Genomic DNA, 21,338 nt, shown 5'->3' on the forward strand with positions numbered 1-21,338 from the left:
AGCCAATTACAAACAGTAATTTCAGAGTACGGTAGTCTGCTCTCCTAATCTACATGTCACACACTGGTTGTGGAACATCCGCCACGGCTGTGGGGTGCTCAATACCGGGTCTGGTACTTAAAGGGATGTGTCACTGCAGCGGTGACCCGGTCCATGGCCCTGGGTGCCCAAGTAAAAGGGACAGTCTTTAAAGGTGTTTGTGAAATAATAAAAGCTTGTGATGCCACCTGTGGTACTCGGTCAGGGTTGACCGACGCAGCTTAAAGGGGTCCTCTGGAGTGATGTTATGGCAGCAGGGATAGTATGGCTTACCACAGGTGAAGCTGGGTCCTCAGGGTTCCCGGTGTGGTTGGTAAGGATGATGTGGTGCCGTAAAGTAAATGGAGGACACAGGGTTGCAGTCTCTTTACCTGGTTTACTGATGGTAGACCGCCACAGTCCAGGGTACCAGCAACGGGTGTAGGTGAGGTCCGGCCGGCCTGGAAGTAATTGCAGATCCCTTTCCCAGGTGAGGTTCGGAAGCCTTCTGACTCACGCTTTTAAGTGAGTTCCTTGGTGCCTGTGGCTTCTGTCAAGGTCCTTTCTCTCCTGTCCTGGGACAGTACCTGCATGGTAGGTGTCTCTATCACGACTCGGGCTCTGTGTGTTGCTGTACTTTCAGGTTGGGGTGCGAACAATCAACACAAAATCTACTGTTCTCTGGTTCTGCTGTGGGACATAAAGTACTACATAGCCCTGGGCTCCCGGTGCCCCATTCCTGCTCTTTGGCTTGGAAGGAGCACAACCGCAGTTCCCTTCCAGCTCCTTTGTTCTCCTGTGCTTCTCCCCTCAGGCACTTGCTATCAATGCAACCAGTCTGCTTCTCTCCTCTCCTGGAGCTGCAGCACGACACAAGGCTGCACGGCCCCAGTTCTGCTCACACTCTTCTCTACTTCACTGTCTCCTCTCAGCTCCTTCTCCTCTGGTCTCTCTGAACCAACTGCCTAACTACTCCTCTAAGTCAGAATATATATCTCTGGGGGAAGCACCCCTGAAACTGGGTTCAGAGCTCCCCCTTCTGGCCTGTAAGCAGAATGTGTTGCATGTAGGTGTACTGCCTGTTAAAGGGATCTTCCTTCCGGGCATGGCATCACCCTCCCCGAAAGGAAGGCAACATCACTGTAATAACCGGCTACCTGGGGTGTTACAGTTGCACACTGTTTCATTTATAATAATCTCCGGAGGCAGTTCTCAGAGAGATGAGTGTTCCGCCCATAGATCTTAGCAGCTCATTTACATTTAAGTAAAATGTGGATTTCTCTGGAATAAAACATCGGATTGGGGATAGCAAAGTATCATTTCTCCTTCGCCTCATTGGGGGACATAAGACTGTGGGTGTATGCTACTGCTGCCAGGAGGCTGACACTAAGTAAACATAAAAAAAAAGTTTAGCTCCTCCTCCATCGTATACACCCTGACACTGGCCGAAGGCGAACCCAGTATATGCTTAGTGTCTGAAGGAGGCACAAGTCTGGTTTCCAGACTCTCCATATTTTTTCTCTTCACATTGGAAATGAGATAGGGGCGACGGACCCTGTTGAAGGAGTCCGATCTCCCCAAACCAACAACGGGCAAGCACGTGGATTGTCGCCTCCACGTATCCTCTCCCGCAACGTGGGACCACTTGCCGGACTCAGCCCTGACCGCTCTAACGAAACCCTAGGTTGTACAGGTGCATATGGACTGTCTGTGCGGCCTCGACTGCATCACCAATGCTCAGACAGCAGTGATGGATGGAGGCGGACGGTCCTTCTCCTCATCCCCTGAAGGGAAGATGGAGTTAGGGTGCCTGCACCGTCCTTTCAAATAGCCCCCCCGACCTTCAGCTCCATCGCGTGGTGGCGTGTTAAGATCTGGTGGTTTAGGAACAACATGAGACAAGCTCTGAAGGAGGTGGTATCTGTACTGACCGCAGACCCTGAACCTAGCAGCGCAACTAGAAATAGCCGTGGGGAGTACCTGACGCTCCCTAGACCCCTCGGTACAGCCTAAGATCTAACTTCCCCTAAAGATGGAAACAGGAAACCTATCTTGCCTCAGAGAAAATCCCCAAAGGAAAGATAGCCCCCCACAAATATTGACGGTGAGAGGAGGGGAAAATAACATACGCAGAGATGAAATCAGATTTTAGCATAGGAGGCCAGTCTGGCTTGATAGATAGGACAGGAAAGGATACTGTGCGGTCAGTATAAAAACTACAAAACAATCCACACAGAGTTTACAAAATCTCCACACCTGACTAAAGGTGTGGAGGGTAAATCTGCTTCCCAGAGCTTCCAGCTAACAGAAAAAAATCCATAATGACAAGCTGGACAAAAATAGAATGCACAGAACAATAAGTCCACAACATGTGGACTGAATTGAGCAAAGCCAGATCTTAGCAGAACTGGTCAGGAAACCAGAAGAATCCAAGCAGAGATGTGAATCCAGCCAGAGAACATTGACAAGTGGCATAGGCTGAAGACTAGAGCCAGGTTAAATAGCAGAGCCAGGAGAGACGATTAGTGAAAGCAGCTGCTAAAGCTAAACCCAAGGAGCAGCAGTTCCACTCAAAACCACCAGAGGGAGCCCAAGGACAGAATTCACAAAAGTGCCATTTACAACCAGCGGAGGGAGCCCAAGAACGGAATTCACAACAGTGGGGGGATGCAGTAGCACGCATCCTTGGAACAGCGAGCGCTGTGGTTTTTTCTGTCGTTGGCAGTCCCACTCTGCGGGGGATCCCGGCACCTGGTCCACCCCTTTCATCCTCGTGCAGGTCCCGGGTAATTTTTGCTCCAAGCGTCTGCTGAGTCAGGCCACTGGTGGAAGTCCCGCCCCTTCCGGTCACGTCATTGTCCGGCGGGTCCCACCTCCCTCTCCCTGGGCGAACGCTGGGGGGAGAGAAAAATCTAGGCCCCGGCTTCTGCTGTGTTAGGCCGCGGGTGGAAACCCTGCCTCTTCCGGCCACGTCATTGGCTGCAGGCCCCGCCTCCCGCATCCCTGTAGTGAACGTGGGGGAAAAATTTAGGCCGGCTTCAGCTCCCCATAGGCCGCAGACTGAAAACTCCATCGGGATCACCCACCAAAGAAGTGCTCCTTTTTAAAGGAACAGCGTGGTTGCGTCGCCCTGTGATAGGTTCCACAGGACGGATGGGGACACAGGACTGGGGTAAATGCTACTCCCCCCAGCCTGACAGCTGCCATATCTGTTTTCTGAAGCCTATCTAAAATGCTGTTAATAGCATCAGCAGGGTCACCATGTCTAGAAGGACCAAGTCTCACATGGTTTTATATACTGCATGTGTAGCCTGTCGGTCTGTGTGAGGCCTGTGATTCCGAACGTGCTCAGGAACCCTCCCCTGCAACTTAGGCAGAAACTGTAGTTTCTCCCCTGAAATGGGTCACTTCCTTGTCGCAATCTATGGCATCCCTAACCAAGGCAATAGAGTCCCTTCAAACCCCGGCTGGGGCCAGGGACAGCGGTTTTTCTACCTTAGAGAGGTCTTCCGACTCACTGGAGCCTCCAGCCTGCAGAGGCAAACGCAGGGGAAGCAAACCCATACAGCGTCTCCCGGTCCATCAGGTGCATCTGCATCCTTGAGTTCTGCCTCTCGTTCACCTTCACCAGCGGAGATTAGTGAACATGGTTCAGACTACGATTCTGAAGGGTCCCTCAATTTTGAGGCACCTGATTATCAGGAGTCAGTAGACAGCCTAAGTGAGGCAGTCAACCAAACCCTGGGTATAGAAGACGAATCTACCTTGGCCTCGGGGCATAAGGTATCGTTCAAGAGGATCAAGAAGCCTCATAGGGTGTTTTCCACTCACCCTGAGTTTGAGGACTGAGAGACAGAGAGAGAGAGAGAGAGAGAGAGAAAAAAAAAAAAAAATTCCCATTGGCTTTGCATTGGGTTTCGTGTTTTGGTCGATCCTCGACTTTTCGCCATAATCGGCCGATTTCACTCGACTCGACTTTTGAGATAGTCGGGTTTTGCGAAACCCCGGTCGACCCTAAAAAAGTCAAGGTCGCTCAACCCTAATTGCGACGGATTGCCACACGTCGCAACCGTCGCGCCGTGTTTCGGCCGACCGTCGGCCGCAAAAAACGTTCCATGTAACATTTTTTGCAGTCGACGGACCGTCTTTTCCGACCACGCATGCGCGGCCGGAACTCCTCCCCCACCTCCCCGCACCTCACAATGGGGCAGCGGATGCGCTGAAAAGCAGAATCTGCTGCACCCGTTGTGCGGCGGAGGCAACGCCAGCGTCGGTAACCTCGGCCCGACGCACTGCGACGGGCCGAGCCCGACGCTAGTGTGAAAGAAGCCTTTGTCCAACGTCACAGAGAGCGTCCGGACAGGCGTTTCTCGGGACAAAAGGCTCTACATACAAGATACCCTTTCGCCCATGAGCTGCGTAAGAAGTGGGCAGAATCCCCCAGTTTCTTATTTGGCCTCTAACACGCTGTTATCCCTTCCCAACGGCTCCTCTATTAGGGATCCAATTGACAGGCTCATAGAAAGTTTGGTCAGTTCAGTTTCGATGCTTCAGGTTCAGCCCTCTCGCTCTCTTTTGCGGCGACTTGGGTAGCTAAGGCCATGATATCTTGGTCAGAATCTTAAACTAAGGCTCTACAGGAGAGGGACCTACCAGCGGAATTGACGGCGATGTCAAATCAGATAGCTCTAGCTGGGAGCTACCTGATCAATGCATCTTTGCATGCAGCGAACGGTGTGGCATTAGCTGCCGCAAACGCAATTGACATTAGACGGGCTCTTTGGTTGAGAACATGGTGGGCGTATTCTACCTCGAAAAAATCCCTTACAACTCTCCCGTATCAGGGTGGTCGATTTTATTTGGGGAAAAACTGGATCAGCTCATTTCTGATACCACAGGGGGGAAAAGCAATTTTCTCCCACAGCAAAAGATTAAACAACCCTTTTGTCACCAGTTTCAGGCTCATTTCAAATCCTTTCGTAACTCCAGGTCGACTCCAGCGTCAAACCCGCCTGGCCCAGGTCGACCTAATCAGGACAAAGATCATCAGATCTCCTACAGGGCCAACCCATTGGGAAGAATGCGGTCCCAGCTGCCAAGGTCAAGGGGATCTAGGTCCCATAAGAACCAGCATGGGGAATGACTGACAAACTCTATCTTGTACCCTGAGGACACTAGTTCTCTTACCCAGGACTGATGAAACAAGAGTAGACGGCCGCCTACTCTGTCGGTGGTGATCGGAGAATGCCTCCAGTCAATGAACCATGCTGGTTCTTTCCCTCCCGTCTTCCCAGTTCAGAATCCCAGGTACAAGCCCTGTTCAAAATTGTAGAATCCCTTCGGCTCCGCGGGGTCATCACTCCAGTCCCAAAGGAAGAGAGATTTCAGGGGTTTTCCAACCTGTTTATAGTTCCCAAAAAAGATGAAACTGTAAGGCCCGTTCTGGACCTGAAAAGTTTAAACAGGTTCGTCAACATTCGTCACTTTCGAATGGAATCTCTCCTTCGCATCAAAAATTTTTATGTTTTGCCATAGGCAGCCTACATTTTCAGTTCACAGCCTTACCTTTCGGGCTGGCCACCACACCCAGGGTTTTCACAAAGGTCATGGCAGCAGTGGTGACCATCCTGCATTCCCGGGGCATACTCGTTTTGCCATATCTAGATGACCTCCTTATCAAGGGGCCGTCTTTTCAGGCCTGTGAGGAAAATGTCAGCATTACTCTGGATACTCTGTCTTGCCTAGGGTGGCTGGTGAATCTAAAGAAATCGTCACTTGTACCATCTCGGAAAATCTCTTTTCTAGGGATGATTTTCAACACCTCACAAGGGTTGACAGTCCTACCCCGGGAGAAGGTCCTGACCCTCCGGCAAGAGGTGAGGGTCCTTTGCCGGCCGATCTACCATACAATCCGTTTCTGCATGAGGGTCCTAGGAAGGATGGTGGCGCAATAGAGACAGTACCATTTGCGCAATTCCATCTCTATCCTCTCCAACATGCACTTTTGGCAGCATGGGACAAGAATCCGTGCTCTCTCAACCTCAGGTGCCGTCTGTCTCTCCAGGTCAGACAGGCTCTCGCATGGTGGTCAACGAGCCCTTCTCTACAAGAGGGGAAGCCCTTTCCCCCAGCCCATTGGCTGGTAGTCATGAAAGACGCCAGTCTTACATAGTAACATAGTAACATAGTTAGTAAGGCCGAAAAAAGACATTTGTCCATCCAGTTCAGCCTATATTCCATCATAATAAATCTCCAGATCTACGTCCTTCTACAGAACCTAATAATTGTATGATACAATATTGTTCTGCTCCAGGAAGACATCCAGGCCTCTCTTGAACCCCTCGACTGAGTTCGCCATCACCACCTCCTCAGGCAAGCAATTCCAGATTCTCACTGCCCTAACAGTAAAGAATCCTCTTCTATGTTGGTGGAAAAACCTTCTCTCCTCCAGACGCAAAGAATGCCCCCTTGTGCCCGTCACCTTCCTTGGTATAAACAGATCCTCAGCGAAATATTTGTATTGTCCCCTTATATACTTATACATGGTTATTAGATCGCCCCTCAGTCGTCTTTTTTCTAGACTAAATAATCCTAATTTCGCTAATCTATCTGGGTATTGTAGTTCTCCTATCCCCTTTATTAATTTTGTTGCCCTCCTTTGTACTCTCTCTAGTTCCATTATATCCTTCCTGAGCACCGGTGCCCAAAACTGGACACAGTACTCCATGTGCGGTCTAACTAGGGATTTGTACAGAGGCAGTATAATGCTCTCATCATGTGTATCCAGACCTCTCTTAATGCACCCCATGATCCTGTTTGCCTTGGCAACAGTCTTCTCTGTTGGGGAGCAGTGTTTTGCCACCACACAGCCCAGGGACGCTGGTCCTCGCGGGAGTCAACTCTCCCGATCAATTTGTTGGAGATTCGGGCCATTCGGCTGGCGCTGCAGCATTTTCATCATCTTCTAGGAGGCCGCCCTGTCCGGATTCAATCGTACAATGCCACAGCAGTGGCCTACATAATTCATCAAGGGGGTACCCACAGCAGGGCGGCCATGCACGAGGTAAAACAGGTCCTCTACTGGGCAGAGAAGAACCACTCTGTGATTTCGGCAGTCCACATCCCGGGCGAGGAAAACTGGGCTGCGGACTTTCTCAGTCGTCAGGGCCTTGTATCCGGGGAGTGGTCTCTCCATCCCGAAGTTTTTCAGCAAATATGTCATCGCTGGGGAACACCGCACGTGGACCTGATGGCTTCTGGAATGAATGCCAAAGTACCCAGGTTTGTCGCCTGGTATTGAGATCCACAGGCAATCGCCGTGGACATGTTAGTTCTACCTTGGAACCAGTTTCGTCTCCCATACGTTTTCCCCTCTGGCACTGCTCCCGAAGGTAGTCAGGAAGATCAAGACAGAGGGAGTCCCAGTAATCCTGGTTCCTCCAGATCGGCCTCGTCGGTCATGGTACGCAGACCTAGTGCAGCTGCTCGCCGAGGTTCCTTGCCTGCTTCCAGAACTCCCAGATCTACTGTCTAAGGGCCCGATCTACCACCAGAACTTAGGGGCCCTGTGTTTAATGGCCTGGCCATTGAATCTTGGATTCTGATGCAGGCTAGGTTCTCCCAAAAGGTTGCCGCTACCATGATTTGCGCCCAGAAATCCGTCTCAGCACGTATTTATCATCACAGCTGGAAGGTTTTCCTTTCATGGTGCAGAAAGCGTGGACTTCCCCCACTACGCTTCTCCATCCCTAACATTCTTGCTTTTCTCCAAGCCGGCCTGGATTCAGGGCTTGCACCAAGTACTCCAAGAAGACAAATATCATCCTTGTCGGTTCTTTTTCAGCGCAGGATCGCTGTCCATTTACAGGTGAAAACTTTTCTACAGGGAGTCGCTCACATGGTACCGCCTTACAGGGCCCCCCTGGATGCTTGGGACCTTAACCTGGTCTTAAGCGCTTTGCAGGAAGCTCCTTTTGAGCCTCTTCAGGACTTCTCCCTACCTTTACTGGAAAGCCGTGTTCTTGGTGGCCATAACTTCCATTAGGCGGGTAGCAGAGCTGGCGGCTCTATCCTGCTGGGCTCCGTTTCTACGGTTCCATCAGGATAAGGTTGTGCTCAGGCCAGCACCCGCTTTTTTGCCAAAGGTGGTTTTCTCGTTTCACATTAACGAGGACATTGTATTATCTTATTTTTGCCCGGCGCCAACGCACCGTGTGGACAAAGCTTTCCATGCGCTTGCCTAGTGAGAACACTTAGAGGTACATTTCATGAACGGCACCTTTTCGGCAGATGGATGCGCTATTTGTCCTCCCTGAGGGTCGCAGGAAGGGACTCGCGGCTTCAAGATCCACCATGAGCAGGTGGATACGATCGGCTATTCAGGAGGCCTACCGCGTCAAGGGCATGGTTGTTCCGGCCGGAATCGGAGCACACTCTACTCAGGCAGTGGGGGTTTCCTGGGCGCTTCGGCACCAGGCTTTGGCAGAACAGGTTTGCAAGGCAGCAACCTGGTCCAGTTTGCATACCTTTTCCAAACACTATAATGTCCATATGCAGACTTCTGCAGATGCAAGTCTGGGTAGAAGGATTTTTCAGGCAGTGGTAGCGCACTTATAGGCGGCAGATGCCTGGATATTACTCCGGTGAGTCAATTTCCCACCCAGGGACTGCTTTAGGACATCCCACAGTCCTGTGTCCCCCAATGAGGCGAAGGAGAAATAGGGATTTTTGTGTTACTCACCGTAAAATCCTTTTCTCCGAGACGCTCATTGGGGGACACAGCTCCCTCCCTGTTAGCCAGATGGCTCTTTTTTGTTATTTGACTTTATCAGTCGGTGGGGTCGTTGCTAGACATGTTGTCTCTGTGTTAATGCTGACTTTTTTGTTTGTTCTCCTACTGCTTTTTACACCAAACTGGGTTCGCCTTCGGCCAGTGTCAGGGTGTATACGACGGAGGAGGAGCTCAACTTTTTTATGTTTACTTAGTGTCAGCCCCCTGGCGGCAGTAGCATACACCCACAGTCCTGTGTCCCCCGATGAGCATCTCAGAGAAAAGGATTTTACGGTGAGTAACACAAAAATCCCTATTTTATTGAACTTTCTATGACCTGTGTGCCCATATAAAAGGCTTAGGAGGATTGATCCTATTGACAGATTCCCTTTACTAAGTTTTTTTTCTCAAGCATACAGTTGTCTTGGATGTTTTGTAAATAATTCAGGCAATTCTCCATAGACATCTAGTTATGTTTATACAGAATTCTCTACAGGCAGTCAAGCCTATCCTCACTATCAGACGCTCTAATGAACACCCTGTAGTCTGCTAGGTATGCCCGTCCAGGGTAAGCATGTCTGTGACGCAGTGAGTCCACACTCACCAGCGTTACAAAGGGTATGCGAACCCCTTGTGATGCAGTGACCCCTGTTACAGCTAGGGGGCACTGTATGTGCTCTTCAGGATGTGAGTCGCCCGCAGGGCAGTTGGGTACTGGGTACCGGGTCCTGTTGCAAGGGGGATGTCACGGTGGCTGCGACCCGGTCTGTGGCCCTGGGCCTCAACGTTAAAGGGGAAAATGTTCAAAGTTTGTCGTGACACCACCTGTGGAGTTCGGTCAGTAGTAGGACCGGCGCTGCATTGAAGGGGGTCCCCCGGGGGATGTTGCAGCAACACAGATGTTACACACTTCCAACAGGTGAAGCGGGATCCCCAGGGGTCCTATGGAGTAGGGCGTGGATGGTATGGCCGGTAAATAAATGGAGGAGACTAGTTGCCAGTCTTTACCTGGTTTACTGCAGATGGTAGGCCGCTGTCCAGGGCATCGGCAACAGAGGTACATATATATACAAAACGGCCCCAGCAGAAGGGATATATGAGCTAAGTGCAAAAAAGAGATTCAAAATAGCATAGTCAGCACATGTGTGCTAATAATGCACCACCCTATCACTAAGGCACATATAGAATTAAAGTCAATACTCACCCATTGTAAGTCCGGATAGTGCAGTGGTCCTCCCTATGACCCCTGGCACGCGTTTCGCGTTATGGCTTTCTCAAAGGGGATACAATAAACTAGTCCTGTCACTGATTTCCTTTTTATAGGGATATGATCCACTAATCAGAGGATGGTGCATGCGCCCGCATCCTTCCACACTCAATTCGTCCCCTCCTGTCGGCGTCATTGTACAGTGCACATGCAGGTAAAAGCACACCCGATGACGTCAAAAGCATGTGCACTGCACATTCCAGTCACCTTCCCGAGGTGCGCAGTGTGGAACAGGTCGCAGTGCGCACGCGCACTATCAGCGGCCATTTTCTTGGTGGAAAAGGAAGGGGTCCTGAGATACACAGTGTGGAACAAGTCGCGACGCGCACTATAGGCGGCCATTTTCTTGGTGGAAAAGGAAGGAATCATCAATCAGGTGATCCTACAAAGCAGAGCCACCCTATTGTTTCTTTTATGGCTATAAACTCAATTCTATCGGCCACATAAAAACCATATATATTACAATTAAAAGTGCAAAGATGACAATATAAATGTTTGTTTCAATTAAAATATAAGGCCACATAATAAAACGGGCACAACTTCAAAAAAGGTCCGTATTGAAATATAAGGTGCAAACATATATACAGTTAGGTCCATATATATTTGGACAGAGTCAACATTTTTCTAATTTTGGTTATAGACATTATCACATTGAATTTTAAACAAAACAATTTAGATGCAGTTGAAGTTCAGACTTTCAGCTTTCATTTGAGAGTATCCACATTAACATTGGATGAAGGGTTTAGGAGTTTCTGCTCCTTAACATGTGCCACCCTGTTTTTAAAGGGACCAAAAGTAATTGGACAATTGACTCCAAGGCTATTTCATGGACAGGTTTGGGCAATCCCTTCATTATGTCATTCTCAATTAAGCAGATAAAAGGCCTGGAGTTGATTTGAGGTGTGGTGCTTGCATTTGGAAGGTTTTGCTGTGAAGTAAACATGCGGTCAAAGGAGCTCTCCATGTAGGTGAAACAAGCCATCCTTAAGCTGCGGAAACAGAAAAAAAATCCAAGAAATTGCTACAATATTAGGAGTGGCAAAATCTACAGTTTGATACATCTTGAGAAAGAAAGAAAGCACTGGTAAACTCATGAATGCAAAATGACCTGAGCGCCCACGGAAGACAACAGTGGTGGATAATCGCAGAATAATCTCCATGGTGAAGAGAAACCCTTTCACAACAGCCAACCAAGTGAACAACACTCTACAGGAGGTCGGCGTATCAATATCCAAATCTACCATAAAGAGAAGACTGCATGAAAGTAAATACAGAGGGTTCACTGCACGGTGCAAGCCACTCATAAGCATCAAGAATAAAAAGGCTAGACTGGACTTTGCTAAAAAAAAATCTAAAAAAGCCAGCACAGTTCTGGAAGAATATTCTTTGGACAGATGAAGCCAAGATCAACTTCTACCAGAATGATGAAAAGAGAAAAGTATGGCGAAGGCGTGGTACAGCTCATGATCCAAAGCATACCACATCATCTGTAAAACACGGCGGAGGCAGGGTGATGGCTTGGGCATGCATGGCTGCCAGTGGCACTGGGTCACTAGTGTTTATTGATGATGTGACACAGGACAGAAGCAGCCGAATGAATTCTGAGGTATTCAGAGACATACTGTGTGCTCAGATCCAGCCAAATGCAGCCAAACTGATTGGTCGTCGTTTCATACTACAGATGGACAATGACCCAAAACATAAAGCCAAAGCAACCCAGGAGTTTATTAAAGCAAAGAAGTGGAATATTCTTGAATGGCCAAGTCAGTCACCTAATCTCAACCCAATTGAGCAGCATTTCACTTGTTAAAGACTAAACTTCAGACAGAAAGGCCCACAAACAAACAGCAACTGAAAACCACCGCAGTGAAGGCCTGGCTGAGCGTCAAAAGGAGGAAACCCAGCGTCTGGTGATGTCCATGAGTTCAACACTTCAGGCAGTCATTGCCAGCAAAGGGTTTTCAACCAAGTACTAAAAATGAACATTTTATTTAAAATTATTGAATCTGTCCAATTACTTTTGGTCCCTTTAAAAACAGGGTGGCACATGTTAAGGAGCTGAAACTCCTAATCCCTTCATCCAATTTTAATGTGGATACCCTCAAATGAAAGCTGAAAGTCTGAACTGCAACCTAATCTGAATTGTTTTGTTTAAAATTCATTGTGGTAACGTCTATAACCAAAATTAGAAAAATGTTGACTCTGTCCAAATATATATGGACCTAACTGTATATATATATATATATATATATATATATATATATATATATATATATATATATATATATATATATATATATATATATATATATATATATATATACTAGCTGAAGAGCCCGGCGTTGCCTGGGCATAGTAAATATCTGTGGTTAGTTATAGCACCTCACTTCTCTTATTTTCCCATCATGCCTCTCATTTTCTCCCTTACACCTCTCATTTTCTCCCTTACACCTCTCATTTTCCCCCTCACTCCTCTTATTTTCCCCCTCACTCCTCTCATTCCCCCCTAACACTTGTCATTTCGACCTCACATCTGTCATTTTCCGATCACTCCACTATTTTCCCTCACTCCTCTCATTTTGCACTCACACCTTTTCATTTTCACCTCAGTATATACATGTTTGCCATCTCCCTTATATATAGTATACACCTGTATGTCTTCTCTTGTATATAGTATATACCTGTATATCATCTTCCCTGTAAATAGTATATACCTGCTGTATGTCATCTCCTCCTGTATATTGTATATACCCATGTGTCATCTCCTCTATTACATACCTGTATGTCATCTCTTCTGTATATACTATATACGGCCCCCCGAAGAAGCCTACGCGAAACGCGCATAGGGGCTGGCGCTGCCACACACACCGCGACCATAATGGGTGAGATCCAGTCGTTTATATGATTTTCTATTTATTCATGTTAGGGAGCCCTTAGTGGGACTCTACATAGGATTTACTCACTTATGTCTCTTTGAACCTGTGATCTCTGGTCGTTAACCCCTTGGTGTGTTTGTGTGGTATTTAGGGGTTATCTGTTTCCACTATTCACATAGTTACCTTACCATGACTGACAACCTTGGATTTTATTAATATTTTTTATTGTTACATTGCTCAATAAATATTGTTACTTTTTATACATCACATGACAGTTTCGTGACTCCTTTTTCAAATGATATATATAATATATACCTGTATGTCATCTCCTCCTATATATAGTATATACCTGTATGTCATCTCCTGTATATAGTATATACCTGTATGTCCTCTCCCCTGCATATAGTATATACCTGCTGTATGTCATCTCCTCTATATACCTATGTCATCTCCTCTTTTATATAGTATATACCTGTGTCATCTCCACTGTATATAGTATATACCTGTGTGTCATCGCCCCTGTATATAGTATGTAGCTGTATGTCATCTCCCCTGTATATAGTATATACCAGGTTGTCATCTCCTCCTGTATATAGTATATGCCTGTGTGTCATGTCCTCCTGTATATAGTATATACCTGTATGTCATCTCCTCCTGTATATAGTATATACCTGTGTGTCATGTCCCCTGTATATAGTATATATGTGTGTCATCTCCTCCTGTATATAGTATATACCTGTGTGTCATCTCCTCCTGTATATAGTATATACCTGTGTGTCATCTCCTCCTGTATATAGTATATACCTGTGTGTCATCTCCTCCTGTATATAGTATATACCTGTATGTCATCTCCTCCTGTATATAGTATATACCTGGGTGTCATCTCCTCCTGTATATAGTATATACCTGTGTGTCATCTCCTCCTGTATATACCTGTGTCATCTCCTCCAGTATATACCTGTGTCATCTCCTCCTGTATATAGTATATACCTGTGTGTCATCTCCTCCTGTATATAGTATATACCTGTGTGTCATCTCCTCCTGTATATAGTATATACCTGTGTGTCATCTCCTCCTGTATATAGTATATACCTGTGTGTCATCTCCTCCTGTATATAGTATATACCTGTGTGTCATCTCCTCCTGTATATAGTTTATACCTGTGTGTCATCTCCTCCTGTATATAGTATATATCTGTGTGTCATCTCCTCCTGTATTAGTCCGCATTCACACATTATTTGGTCAGTATTTTTACCTCAGTATTTGTAAGCTAAATTGGCAGTCTGATAAATCCCCAGCCAACAGGAAGCCCTCCCCCCTGGCAGTATATATTAGCTCACACATACACATAATAGACAGGTCATGTGACTGACAGCTGCCGTATTTCCTATATGGTACATTTGTTGCTCTTGTAGTTTGTCTACTTATTAATCAGACTTTTATTTTTGAAGGATAATACCAGACTTGTGTGTGTTTTAGGGCGAGTTTCATGTGTCAAGTTGTGTGTGTTGAGTTGCTTGTGGCAACATGCATGTAGCGACTTTTGTGAGATGAGATTTGTGTGGCGACATGCATGTAGCAACTTTTTGTGTGTCGAGTTGCATGTGACAGGTTAGTGTAGCAAGTTGTGTGCAGCAAGTTTTGCGGATGGCGAGTTTTGAGCGCCGACTTTTGTGTTTTGACTTTTATGTGGCGAGGTTGGTGTATGTGTGGTGAAATGTGTGTTGAGGGTAATATGTGTTCAAGCACATAGTAGTTTGTGGCGCCTTTTGCGTGTGTGTTCATATCCCTGTGTGTGGTGAGTATCCCATCTCGGGGCCCCACCTTAGCAACTGTACGGTATATACTCTTTGGCGCCATCGCTCTCACTCTTTAGGTCCCCCTTGTTCACATCTGGCAGCTGTCAATTTGCCTCCAACACTTTTCCTTTCACTTTTTCCCCATTATGTAGATAGGGGCAAAATTGTTTAGTGAATTGGAACGCGCGGGGTTAAAATTTCGCCTCACAACATAGCCTATGACGCTCTCGGGGTCCAGACGTGTGATTGTGCAAAATTTTGTGGCTGTAGCTGCGACGGTGCAGATGCCAATCCCGGACACACACACACACACACACACACACACACACACACACACACACACACACACACACACATTCAGCTTTATATAATAGATAGATAGATATATTGCAGCGCTGGGGTCCTGGGTTCAAACCCCACCAAGGACAACATCTGCAAAGAGTTTGTATGTTCTCTCCGTGTTTGCGTGGGTTTCCTCCGGGTTCTCCGGTTTCCTCCCACATTCCAAAGACATACTGATAGGGAATTTAGATTGTGAGCCCCAACGGGGACAGTGATGATAATGTGTGCAGACTGTAAAGCGCTGCGGAATATGTTAGCGCTATATAAAAAAAATAAAGAAGAAGATATATATTATGTGCTACCATGTGTAATCACATGGTTAGTGATAAGGGAATATACAAGTCATCTATAACAACTATTCATAATAATAAAGTGACTATAGTGCTTATATTGAATAAAAAGACTCACAACACTAATACCAACAATTATTACAAAGAAACAAATACTCAAATACTAATAGACTATTGAAATGGCCATTGATGGCACGTTCTTGTCCTCCAAATAAGGGTGATCAAAAGAAAGAATCCCAAAAGGTAGAGTCAGTCCTCATGTATCTCATATATGCTAAAATAAGAGCAATGAATGCACTAAAAAGAAAAGAACAGGACAAACAAAAATTTAAATTCAAAACAACACAGGAATAAATTTCGTGGATTACTGCATATCAATTAATGCATATCTATATTATATTCTCATAGACTGTGGGGGGACAGGACGAAAGAAGGCCCTAGATTACACTAGGTACAGAAGGATCATACAAATGATGCAAATGTCAATTTCTCATTTAACCCCTTAGGGGATATGGCATCCAGGACTGTAATCCACCTACACTCCCGTTACGCGAGAATCTGTTTAAGATTCCCACCCCTGATCCCACCATGGACACAGTCAATACCCCTCACCCTCAAGCCACGGGGATCAGACCCGTGAAAATCTCTAAAGTGTCTTGGTAACGTTTTTAGTGTGGAAGCATCCAACACTTCCTTGGCAGCTGTAATGTCACGCACATGCTCACGGGTTCTGATCTTAAGCTCCCTCGATGTAAGGTCCACCTATATTAGGGAGCAGGGACAAGTGGCATAATATACCACATATGCTGTATTACAGGAGATATACTCTCGAATCTTAAATTCCCTGCTCCCATCTGATGTCTTAAATGTCTCACATCTCAATATATTGGGGCACCCACACATGATCCACAGGGAAAGCAACCATTTTTTGGACCACCACAATGAAACATTCTTTTTTCTTTTGCCACATAGTGGCTTCATACCAAATGGTCACGTAAGTTTTTACTCCTCCTTTGTGTCATGTGTGGCGATTTTGGTATATGGGCTGCCAAGACCAAGATCAAGAGTTTGGCCACATGGACGCTGTAGTGGAGAGTGTTTGGATCTGTATGATCTGTGTGCAAGGTCATGGAAACTTATGTGTTGGGAGTGATATCTCCCTAAATAGCACAAGGTGGGGCTTTGGCACTGAGTATACTTGTGTGTTGGGAGATCCTGGGAGTAGGAACAGATCCTGGATGTAGGATCGGATCCCTGAAAGAGGTCTGTGTTGGACGGTCCCAGGTGGGGACAGACGTCCTGAAGAGCGTACGGAAAGGCCGACTGTATGCAGAGTCTGCATCGGCACTGTATTGGGGGAGCTACAGCCCGTCTGAGGATCTGGACTGTCAGGTGGCCTGGTCAGCAAAGCATTGTCCGGGATGGTGATCCCAGTTCAGCAGCTTCCTTGGGAGAGAGAGAACTGACCAGGAGTCAGTGGGTGGAGCAGGAGCTCCCATAAGGTACCTCCACAGACTGTTGGTGCTTATTGTGTTCCATCAACTAATGAACTGTGCGGCATGCGGTCACCCATGGCAACTGGACGAAGTAAGGTCAAGCATAGTTAGTGTCTGTGAGTTAAAGCCATATACTATACACTGCTATGGACTATGTGTTAAGCCTGTGATATATAATATGGCCTCAAGTGGTTTATGACGTGTAATTAAACCAAATAGACTGTTTTGATGTGAAAAACTGTGCCTGTCTACGCTTATCCCGTTGCCAAGCGAGTGTCCCCCAACACACTCAGTAAGCGCTGTCTTAGACCCTGTACTTCATTGTAAGGTCCTCAGCTGCCCATGTACCAGCTGTACAAGCACAGTGCCACTGTGGCCGCCTGGCATTATCGGCAGCAGAATCTTCTGTACCTGTACTGAACTCTGTCCGCTCCTATGCCAGAAAGGCACTGACAAGACTCTTCTATTCTGAGTACTGTGGAACATGACTGCAGCTATCATCCAGCGGTTGCACTTCTGATCCATGAACACCAAGAGGCCATAAGTCCAGTGCCCAGGTAAGCAATAGGGGCTTCATGATTGCTTAAAGGTACCGTTACACTTAGCGATTTACCAACGATCACGACCAGCGATACGACCTGGCCGTGATCGTTGGTAAGTCGTTGTGTGTTCGCTGGAGAGCTGTCACACAGACAGCTCTCTCCAGCGACCAACGATGCCGAAGTCCCCGGGTAACCAGGGTAAACATCGGGTTACTAAGCGCAGGGCCATGCTTAGTAACCCGGTAAAGCACAGCACAGCGGTGACGTCACCGCTGTGCTTTACGGCCGGCGCTCACAGTCAGTGCACGGAAGCTGACGGCAAGGGACGTGACAGACACCGGGATGTAAGTATGTAGTGTTTTTTTTTGTTTTTACATTTACAATGGTAACCAGGGTAAATATCGGGTTACTAAGCGCGGCCCTGCGCTTAGTAACCCGATGTTTACCCTGGTTACAAGTGAACACATCGCTGGATCGGCGTCACACACGCCGATCCAGCGATGACAGCGGGTGATCCAGCGGCGAAATAAAGTTCTGGCCTTCTAGCTCCGACCAGCGATGTCACAGCAGGATCCTGATCGCTGCTGTGTGTCAAACACAACGATATCGCTAGCCAGGACGCTGCAATGTCACGGATCGCTATAGTTATCGTTCAAAAGTTGCTCAGTGTGAAAGTACCTTAACGCTGTATCCAATACTGTAGGGAATTTTGGAGATTAGGCCTTACGGTTGGCAACCCTTTCAAATATAACTATCGCATTCCAAAACATAAATCATTATTCGCACACATCTAGCAGTTTGTTTATGGTTTATGCATTTGCTACTTTTTCAGACATAAAGGCAAAATATTAGACGTGATAATTTTGGACTTTTTATGTACCGGTAATTCAATCTAAAATTCTTTATTACAGATTGGTTTTACCATGCACCTTTGAAACAAACTGAAAAGACAAGCAAAGTTGATATTCCTCCCACTTCACAAATTCCAGGACTAAGTGACCTTGCAGAACCCCATAATGAGGTAAAATATGAAGGCCGCAAAAAATGGATCAACGGATCGGACTCTGACTATGTCAAATTGGCTAAACAAGGAGGTAGACCAGGTAAGCAGAAATATATTACAAAATGTTTCTTGTAACTCCAGACTAAGGTTTTATGGTCTTTACAGGTGTAACAAGGCTGGTTCTATACTGGTGGTCCTCTATCTTTTTATCTCTCTGTCAATCTCAAATATGAGCCCCCTATGCTGGGTACTGCAGGGCCTAATTACATGAATAGTAGCTGATCTGCAGTGTTCGTATGGAGCTGTGGTGTGTTGCTCCATACACTGCTTACTCCTTGTTGCTACCGGAGCTAGTAACAGCTGAATGGTGAGGATTCCGGATAACAGACATCCACCACCATGATACTGACAACCTATCTTAAGGGCATCCAATATCATAGTCATGTAAAACCCCTTTTAGCTGAAGATGGTCTGAAAACCTAGTCTTTAAACATTTTCTAAAAGACCCATTTATCAAACAGTGTTAGGAGTTAACACCTTTCCTTGAGTAGCTGCTGTGCAGATGACCGAGCTCATTGGAACCAATTGGACTTCATGTAAGATTAAAGCTTTCATCGCAGGGAAATGAAATCAATTAGAAAAAAAAGAATAATTGCTAGCTGGCTTGTCAAGCTGCCTACGTATAATGTACACAATTATAAGGCAAGTGAGAATTTTGACCACATGATAGTTTCTAAGCATATTTTCCAACTCCATTCTGTATAAACTTGAATGCCTATTGGATGAAGCAGATCAGGTGATGTGTATTTGTGTAATGTGGGGGAGTGTGGCCTAAGGATATCAATACAGAATCAATTATAAAGAATTATTAGGCAGTTTATATTCCTTGGGCAAAATGGCCCCAAAAAGATGTAACTCATAGTGATAAGCAAGCATGCCCAGATAAGGTGTTATATGAGCACGCTTGTGTGCTAATAGAGTATCCTTGGCATGTCCGAAATCTATCTTCGAGTCGCCATAGCTGCATGAAGAGGGAGGGCTCTCCCTCTCCCCTCCAGTTGGCGCTCCCATGACGTCATTGCAAGGGCCCGATGGTTTCCGTGGTGACCTGAGGTCACCAGGTTGTGGCAAGCCCTTAACACCGTGCGCAGAGCATGGTTTAAGGGGCTTGTGTCAGTGCAGCTCTGACAGTTCTAAACCGTTTTTATAACCGCGATCAGGCACATGAAAGTCCCATAAAGAAACTAAGTATGGCTACTTTCACACATCAGGTTTTTTCATTCCGGCCCATTATGGCTCTTTTTAGAAAAACCGGAACTGGCGAAAAAAAAAAAAACGGATCCGTTTTTTTCCCATCTCCCATGACAGCACACATGAGAGAGGGGATCCGCCCAGTCAGGACAGGAAACCTACTGAAATAAAAGGGCGGTACCTCTCCCTCGCTTTAGTTGGGTTCACTGTCCTGATGGCAACCCTTGTGCGGAAATCACGGCGGTATTTTGCTTGAAGATTCCACTCACCCACTCCTGTCCCAGCACTGGAAGAACAGGCAGGATGCCTGTATGCCGGCCTTCATGGTGTGGAAGTGCCGTTCACAGGTCCTGGGGCCTTTACGCACGTGCGGGCGTTTGGCAGCGCAGTCCGGAGTCCTGTGGCTCTTCTGCGACTGCCACGCCGCTCTCTTCCCCCTCTGCTGCCGTCGGCTCTGGTTTCCGGGTGCGCGGCTGTGATGCACGCAGGGCACGCTGGGAATAGGCGTGCCCGCGTGACGTCGCTGCTGCGCGCTGGATCCAAGATGGCGGCGCCCATAGACAGACGCTGCAGCGTCACAGGGATCTCCTGGCAGTCTCCTGGTGGGCGCAGAGTTGGGGGAGGAGCAGAATTTTGTACCGGATGAGGCAGTGAGCAGAGTGGATCACCCTTTAAAAGGGAGTGAGTCCACAGGAAAAGTGCTCACATCTACAGAGCTCCGCTATGGAGGATTGTATGGAGCAGCACTCGCATCAATCATCGCCACAGCAGCAGCAGCAAGGGCCATGATTAGGGCAGAGGTTAAAGGGTCTTTAAAATCAGTCCTTAAAAAGAGAAGTAGCAAGGTCCTAGAGACCATTTCGGATTCTGGTACCCCTCAATCTGACGAGGAATGTCAAGAAGGACCTCTGTCTCCATGTTCGTCCTCTTCTGTGTTCTCTGGCTCCTCTTTGGATAGTGATGTTGGGGGCCGGCCGACCATGCTTCCTAACGGAGAATACAGATAAACTGGTTAAATCAGTTAGGGCTACAATGGGCCTTAAAGATGAGAAGGAGTCCAGATCAGTAGAGGACGTTATGTTTGGTGGTTTGGAGGAGAAGCGGAAGCGTACCTTCTCAGTAAATACTAGAGTTAAAACCCTTATAGAAAAAGAGTGGAAGAAGCCTGAAAAGTCTGGTAGTCTTCCCTCAGCTTCTAAGAGACGTTATCCTTTTGAGGAAAAAGATTCAGAAATATGGGATAAAGCCCCTAAAATTGATGGTGTGGTGGCCAGATCATCTAAAAGGTCATCCCTACCCTTGGATGATTCAGGCGTCCTAAGAGACCCTTTAGATAAAAAAGCAGATGCTTTTTTAAAACATACCTGGGAGGCAGCCGCAGGAGGTCTAAAACCGGCAATAGCTGGAACATGTGTTGCCCGCTCCCTTATAGTCTGGCTGCAACAAATAGAGGATCAGTTGAAATCTAGCGTGCCGAGAAGTCGAGATCCTAGCCAATATGGCAATGACACAAGGAGCGGCGGCCTTTATAGCAGATTCCTCAGCAGACTCTGTAAGACTTGCAGCTAGGGCAGCAGGATTGTCTAACGCGGCAAGATGTGCCTTGTGGTTGAAGGGGTGCCCAGGGGACTTACCCTCAAAAAATAGACTGTTCCATTCCATGCGACGGCAAATTCCTCTTTGG

The 21,338-nt window shown here is 47.0% G+C and overlaps 1 protein-coding gene and 1 long non-coding RNA gene across 5 annotated transcripts in view; one reads left to right on the plus strand and one right to left on the minus strand.

The window, feature by feature from the left end:
• C6H7orf57 (chromosome 6 C7orf57 homolog) overlaps positions 1-21,338 on the plus strand; it is a 175,483-nt gene that overhangs the window by 34,577 nt on the left and 119,568 nt on the right. For all 3 annotated transcript variants that reach the window (XM_069730389.1, XM_069730388.1, XM_069730390.1), the window contains exon 3: positions 18,312-18,503. In XM_069730389.1, the coding sequence (XP_069586490.1) occupies positions 18,312-18,503 (192 nt within the window). The remainder of the gene's footprint in view (positions 1-18,311; positions 18,504-21,338) is intronic.
• The window catches only part of LOC138642306 (uncharacterized), a 301,712-nt gene that overhangs the window by 17,404 nt on the left and 262,970 nt on the right, over positions 1-21,338 (minus strand). The window lies entirely within an intron of this gene.

Source organism: Ranitomeya imitator, chromosome 6 (assembly GCF_032444005.1).
Source record: "Ranitomeya imitator isolate aRanImi1 chromosome 6, aRanImi1.pri, whole genome shotgun sequence".
Classification (NCBI taxonomy): domain Eukaryota; kingdom Metazoa; phylum Chordata; class Amphibia; order Anura; family Dendrobatidae; genus Ranitomeya; species Ranitomeya imitator.